Source organism: Cetorhinus maximus, chromosome X, assembly GCF_964194155.1.
Source record: "Cetorhinus maximus chromosome X, sCetMax3.hap1.1, whole genome shotgun sequence".
Classification (NCBI taxonomy): domain Eukaryota; kingdom Metazoa; phylum Chordata; class Chondrichthyes; order Lamniformes; family Cetorhinidae; genus Cetorhinus; species Cetorhinus maximus.
Genome location: NC_135917.1, coordinates 1,519,068 through 1,526,434, shown reverse-complemented (window position 1 = coordinate 1,526,434; position 7,367 = coordinate 1,519,068). Strand labels below are relative to the sequence as shown.

The window sequence follows — 7,367 nt, the reverse complement described above, 5'->3', positions numbered from 1 at the left end:
GTATTATAATGCACAATTTCTGACAATGGACATACATGGCTTGCCTGCAATGGTAGAAATTCAAATTCATTATAGCAGAACTTAAGAGCAAACTCTTATAAGTCCCATTCAAATGGTCCTGGTTAGGCTGTGCCATGTAACCCTATAAATTTTGATACCTAGATCCTGAAGCAGAAAACTGGCAATTACTGGAGGTACTGTCCTGCACCAGTGTAGATTTTGACGCTTAAATTACAATGCAGTGGAGACATTTGATTTTTGCATTGCAGCACATTCACTGTTGCCCCTGCACCCCACATAAAAATAAAGCAATAACCTCGTTATACAGTAAAGTTAGCACCATAAGGTAGCAATATTTATAAAATTTAATTTTTTAAAGTTCTATCAACTAGCACCTCTCCTTAAAAAGGTGATCTTAGTTTTGAAGGTTCCACTGTACATTAAAATGAGACTTTATTTGATGTCTATTTCTGAATACAGTTTTTCAAACCAACATTGGGACTGGTTCCTTTCCAGGTAAGGTTAGTCCATCATTTTTACTGGCTGTTTGGAATGCACAATGTACATAAAAGTCTGTGCAATGTTAAAGTCAGGAGGAAGGCCTCCATCTTTGTGCATCTCCACGTGTTTAATCATAAGGTTCAGGGTGGGACAATACTTCTGGCAAACTGTGCAGCAATACATGAGGGCACCTGAATGGGTCTTTAGATGGTTTTTGACAGTTGATCGCCCCCTGAAGAACTTGTGGCACAGCTTGCATTCATAGGGCTTCTCTCCAGAGTGGATTCGCAGGTGATACTGAAACTCACTAGAATGGGAAAACCTCTTCCCGCAAAATTCACATTCATACCAGTTCCCTTTAGAGTTGGTCTTTGAGGGAAGGGTCAGAAGAGTCTCTTGATGTACACCAGGCATTTGTCCATCACTCGTAGACTCGTCTGATGGTGACGTTGTTAAGGTCTTTTTGAGCCACTGGTGTTGAGTAATGAGACCTTTTGTGCTGTCTAAATTATGCCTCTTATGTATCTTCACATGGTTTTGATAAGAGGCTTCTAACCGGAACTTTCTACTGCAGAAATTACATTCATATAAATATTCCATACCCTGGTGAGAGGCCATGTGTTGTTCTAGAACAGTTCGATCTACAAAGCTATTACCACATACAGAACAGGAAAAAATGGATATATTCATGTGGGACAAAACATGCCACATTAGGCTACAGACTGATCTAAACGGCTGTTCGCAGACACAACAGGAGAGACTTTTCATGTCAAGATGAGAAAGAATATGCTCTTTCACAGCAAGGTAGTCTTTAGTCATGGCCTTTCCACAGACAGCACAAAACAGTTCTGGGGGAGAGCCCCCAAAATTAGCTTCAGCTGGCAGGATGGTATTTGGCTGTACAATAATGTTAGCGTCATGTGGTTTCCCTTTTCTATGTCCAGCCACTTGCCACTGTGTCACAAACTTCATTTCACACATGTCACACGAGAAGAGGAAGATTCCAATGTGAGACAAAACGTGGGTGATTCGAGAGCTCCTGTCGGTAAATTTGGCGCCACACACTGTGCACAGCCCCTCTTTTGCATCAATGTGGAGTTTACCATGTTGCCTAATCAATCCTATGTTGGGCGGTAAGACCTTGCCACACACCTGGCACGGCATGCTCTTACCTTCACCGTTAACATCCTTAACACAGACAAGATTTTCGTCTTCGCTGTCGTCTGTTAGCTCAATTATCTCTTCAGAAGGACCTCTGCTCTCTTGGTGATCATCGAAATGAAGGCCATCTTGCTCAATACCTTCAAACTGCATGCATTCCATTTCCTTCATTGAATGAACCTGGAGGTCAACATTGTTACTGACACAGGAACCATTATTCTCTTTGAGAGATTCTCCAGCCATCAATAAACTGGTTTGATTGTAATATCCATTACTCTGTATTTCATACAGCTCACATGGACCTTTACTCGGGGTCAGAGGCACATTTTCAGTTGATGTGGACTGGCTGTACTCCATCTCCAGGTTATCTTCAGTCTTTGCTGACTGTTGGTACATCACTGGCATACTCGGACCATTTTCATTCACAAGGTTTCGTTCTTCACTTTTAAAACTCTCTCCTACTTCAACCTGCATGATATAACCTCTGTTTTGACAAAACTGTGGGCCTTGGCCTCTGGAGTCAGACACGGGGGGATTTTGGTCATTCGAGGCCCCAGTGAGTGGTGCGTAGCCTTCAGTCGATCCCACTGTTGGTTTGTTGGTTTCTGTTTTTTCCAAGTCAGGGAAGGTAGAGTAACAGGCCTTCAGGAGATCCTGCATGCCTAACTTCTCTGCCATCTCATAGATAACACCCACATTGATGAGATCAGTGAAAAGCTCAGCTGTGTAGATAAAACTCAAAATTCTTTCAAAATTTGCCGGGGTGATAAAGTCTACCACGTATGTTCTTGCAGTGTTAACCTCGGAATTCAGAAAGAGCTTCTGGAAGTAGCCAGCAGCACATGCCAGCACTGACTTATGTGCTGAAAATGTCCGGTTGCCAACCACAATAATTACATCGCACATGGTTTCGGACAGTCTAAATTTATTGAGTTCCTTAAGAAGGTTATTAGGGTGGTCAGCACTGTGCAGTTTAATTCTCATACCCATTTCTGTTAGTGCTTTGGAAAACTTCCAGTAAAATCAAATTAGCTGGCCAATAAAGTACTTTGCCTTACACCTTTCCATGAACGTTATCTTGTACAAAGATAAGCCTGCAAATGAGAACAGTTAGGTCAGTTACAATGCAAGATTCTACAAATATAACATTCTTCAATGCCTTATGTATCTTTTCATTCCAACTCAGGACTTAAAATTAAGGCTGTAGAATTGTAAGGCATTAGGGTGACACAAGTTGCATTTGTCCAGCGCCTTTGACATAGTAAAATGTCCCAAGGTGCTTCACAGGAACATAATCAGACAAAAATTGACACTGAGCCAAAGAAAGATACATTAGTACAGATGACCAAACATTTGGTGAAAGAGGTTGGTTTTAAGGAGCATCTTATGGGGGGGGGGGGGGGGGGGGGGTAGGTGAATAAAAGCATAGGAAGGTTCATTTGCTGATAAACTAATAAAATGCTTACACAGACACAAAGATGCATTAAAACAACCTTAAAAATTACTGAGCCAAAAAAACTACTTGGGGTAGCACAGCTTATGGAGTGGCTATTGACAGACAGAGACTGGTCAACAGCAGGCACACCATACTGTGTCATTGCCAAATTTACTGGATAAGTCTAGGAAAGGGAGATTGTTAAATGGTGATTCCATAACTTCCTAAACGTTGCATTAATTAAGGCATTTTGCACATGCCTTCAGCTTTTCCGTGGTCCAAGATTCTGGATTTATTAATAATTTACCAAGAGTTTACCATTCATCCATCCACGCCCCTGACTTCTGAACAGTTGCAGAGATGGACAAAGTACTCAAGGTGTGGTATATCCAAGAGGATACTATTTGAGCACATCTTCCTCTGACTTGTACCCTGTTTTTAAAAAATTTATTCATGGGATGTGGGCTTCGCTGCCTAGGCCAGCATTTATTGCCCATCCCTAATTGCCCTTGAGAAGGTGGTGGTGAGCTGCCTTCTTGAACCACTGCAGTCAATGTGGTGTAGGTACACCCACAGTGCTGTTAGCATGTGAGTTCCAAGATTTTGACCCAATGACATTCAGCTGATATAGTTCCAAGTCAGGATGGTGAGTGGCTTGGAGGGGAACTTGCAGGTGATGGTGTATCTGTGTCTGCTGCGCTTGTTTGGCTCTATAGTTTAGCATTCTACTTTCTTTGTTGATTATAGCTCCATTGTGACTACAAGTGTTGAGCATCACGTCTACTAAAACCCATATATCTTATCTAGCTTGCTCCTCAGCTATTTCAATATCATTCACAGAATAAATTTGAAAAATTAATCCTCAAAGATCACATTGAACAATTTTACAAGAATAAATGGGACAGAATCATGGAATATTGTCTCCAAATCATGTTGAAAAGTCCATTAAACCACATCATAGAACAGAATTCACTTTACTCAGTTGCTGTAAACCAGCCGGTTTAATTTTAACCTGACAGAATCATGGGATACAATCCCCAAAATTGCAGTAAAAATCCTGGGAACTTGTAATGAAAATAGAATTTGCTTTTCAGAACACTGCTTAGCTCTGCTTCTATCTGAGTTTAACCGAAAAGTCATATTGCCTTGACCACATAATTTTTCCTCCATCTAGACTGCAACCCATTCACATCTGAATGGCAAGAAACATAGAAAATTTACCGCACAGGAGGAGGCCATTCGGTCTATTGTGTCCGTGCCAGCCAAAGAAAGAGTTATCCAACCAAACCCCACTTACAAGCTCTTGATCCCTAGCTCTGTAGGTTATAGCTCTTCAAATGCATAGCCAATTGTTTTTTTAAATGTGATGAGGGTTTCTGCCTATACCACCCTTTCATGCAGAGAGTTTGAGACCCCTACCACCCACTGAGTGAAAAAAATCCTCAACTTTTCTCTAATCCTTCTGCCAGTTACTTTAAATCAATTATTTACTTCCCTAAGGGGAATAGGCCTTTCATATCCACTCTACCTGGGCCTCCCAATTTTAGATCTTATTTAAATTTCCTCTCAGCCTCCTCTGTTCCAGAGACCTTAATTTATTTTTACACTGAATATCACGATAAATGCTGCAATGATTTATTTTTCAAAAATGATTTTTTTTCTGCATTATTGCATCTATTAGTAATTGAGAATATTTTTTCAAAGTTGCAAAGAGTTAATCTTCTCTGAGGATGCTTGCTAAAACTGAAATTGCTCACTGTTGTCGTGTATTCAATTTGATCTGGCTGGGCCAAGTTAAATAGGACTGCATAACCAGCTGCTGGGAATGTGTAGGGGTTCCACTGAGCAAACATTGATAGTATTTTCTCACCAATAGTCAAAATGTCTCTCAATGAGACACCCATATGTAGATGACAAGGACTCTTGTCCTTCACAATGTATGTTACTACAGGTCTTGAAATGTGTCTTAGTGGGAGCTTGGAAGTTACGCAGAAGTTTGTTGCAGGATTTAGCTAAATTATCAGGGAGCCAAGTGCTGACACCAAGTAGCTGACCCATTCAAGCTGAGGAATTCCCATTTTTCAACTTCTGTATGGTGTTGGCTAAATTAACTGATCTGACAGATCAGCAGGTGGTTGAATTGAATACAGACAACTACAAAGAACAATGGACAACATAACATTGAGGGCCATGATAGTGTACAGATAGTGTTTCCAGACTAATCCAATAATCCAAAGGCCTGGGTGTCAGTTCAAACCCCATCATGGCAGTTTGAAAATTTGAATCCATTTTTAAAAAGTCAGCATTCCATGATTCTGTATATTTTTCCTGTAAAAACTTATCTATCATCTTTGATATGATTTTATGCATTTATAAAGCAGATAATGTAAAAGTTTTAATCAAACAATAGCTTGAGTGTTAATTTCTTAACGTTTTCCATTGCATTCAGGAATTGTGAAAAGTTAAGCGCACAGTCACATATTTACTGTGACAATGCAACACTACGTTATGCAAACTTTAAAGATTTTTCCTATAAAATGAGCATAATTGTGCTGTATAAAGCTATCCTGTGGCATAAAACCACCTATTTTTCTGAATCAAACTGTTAGTAAAATGAGATGCAAAAAAATCTACTGCAGTCTTTCAAGGACTTTGATAATATCATAATGAAACATCCGTGAGAGTTAAAAGCAAAATACTGCGCATGCTGGAAATCTGAAATAAAAACAGAAAATGCTGGAAAAACTAGCAGGTCTGGCAGCATGTGTGAAGAGAAAAACAGTGTTAACGTTTCAAATCTGTATAACCCTTCTTCAGAGTCATACTGACTCAAAGTGTTAACTCTATTTCTCTCTACACAGATGCTGCTAGACCTGCTGAGTTTTCCAGCATTTTCTGTTTTAATACCTGTGAAAGTTAGATGCTCTACAGACTACGAAAAAAATGTACTAAGATATTATTGCATTATGAAATATGCTTACAAAAACGGCTTTGACCTTCTCTGACTACATCCGATGTTGAATATTCCCTGTGGAGCCAAATTCCAATTTAAACCAGGGTCAGGTCTGTTGAGGTATTTAAGTAAATATAAACTCTTATTTAATTTCACAGGTAGAACTTCGCTCAGGGCTCAAGCTAAATAAAACGTTGCCAACAGGCAGGGTGATTTTTAAAGTGAAACAAAAAATGCTAGGATAATTGTAAGTCGTATTTCAAAACTTTTAAGACTTTACATAACCAGATATTTGCTAATTTATGGAGACATTTACACCATAGGTAGCACTGGATTTCACTTTAGCAAAATAAAACTGCATGACTTCATTTGGCGAACGAGATTGGCAACTCACTCAAGCTCCTTTTAAACTCAATTTTGTTCTTCAGGCTTTTTTTAAGTTAGCTGTAGATTATAAATTCGATTCCCTTCCCTGACAAGCCCTGGATTTCTGGTAAGAGGATACCTATTCCTCTTATTTTAAGCTCCAGTGTAGTTGGGACTTGTGGTGTGTGTGAAGATAGTTCTGGGAGAAGCTTTGGCTGTTGATGTGCAGCCAGTTAATGTCAGAAAGCGGGTGACAGCCCCTATTAAAGGCTTGGCGCCAGGCCCAGGTGTGAGTCTGAGAGTTGCCTAGACCGGACTGTGGGTGGGTATGGGGTCGAGGCCAGGCCTCGAGGCGCTGAGGTATGACTGGTCCTCCTCTCCCTCTCCCAGCCCGACCCCCGTAACAAAGGCCAAGCCTCACACCTCAGACATTTTGTTTTCCTCCAGAGCCGACATCCTTTCCCGGCCTGGGGAACAGATCCTACTCCAGTTCCAAGCCCGATTTCACCACACCCTCTTCACAAGCTTACCGGCTGCTTTATTTTAAATAAAAGCTTTTTTCACCGCCATAGCAACACCGACATATCCAAGGCCCACAGCTGCCAGGCAGTCTGTTTAAAAAACGCCAAAGAGACCGAACCGGGAGACACCGCAAATCACCACACAGACAGGGCTCGGTGGGCAGAGCGCCGCCCTAGCGGCCTGGAGGACTCAGCACATCACCACTCAGACAGGGCTCAGGGGGGAGAGCGCCGCCCTACCGGCCTGGAGGACTCAGCACATCACCACTCAGACAGGGCTCAGGGGGGAGAGCGCCGCCCTACCGGCCTGGAGGACACCGCACATCACCACACAGACAGGTCTGAGCGGGGAGAGCGCCGCCCTATCGGCCTGGAGGACTCCGCACATCACCACACAGAGAGCGATGAGCGGGGAGAGCGCCGCCCTACC

The 7,367-nt window shown here is 41.7% G+C and overlaps 1 protein-coding gene across 2 annotated transcripts; it reads right to left on the bottom strand.

Annotated features, from left to right (window-relative positions):
- Positions 1-436: 436 nt before the first annotated feature.
- zbtb39 (zinc finger and BTB domain containing 39) lies at positions 437-7,075 on the bottom strand. Of its 2 annotated transcripts, none has more exons than XM_078534685.1 (2): positions 6,947-7,075; positions 437-2,756 (listed from the first exon to the last, which is right to left on the bottom strand). In XM_078534685.1, exon 2 carries the CDS (start codon positions 2,650-2,652, stop codon positions 523-525), a length of 2,130 nt encoding a protein of 709 aa, XP_078390811.1. In that variant the 5' UTR covers positions 2,653-2,756; positions 6,947-7,075; the 3' UTR covers positions 437-522. The 2 variants fall into 2 exon arrangements, with proteins under 2 accessions (XP_078390811.1, XP_078390810.1); XM_078534684.1 differs by having other exon boundaries at positions 6,840-7,072.
- Positions 7,076-7,367: the final 292 nt, after the last annotated feature.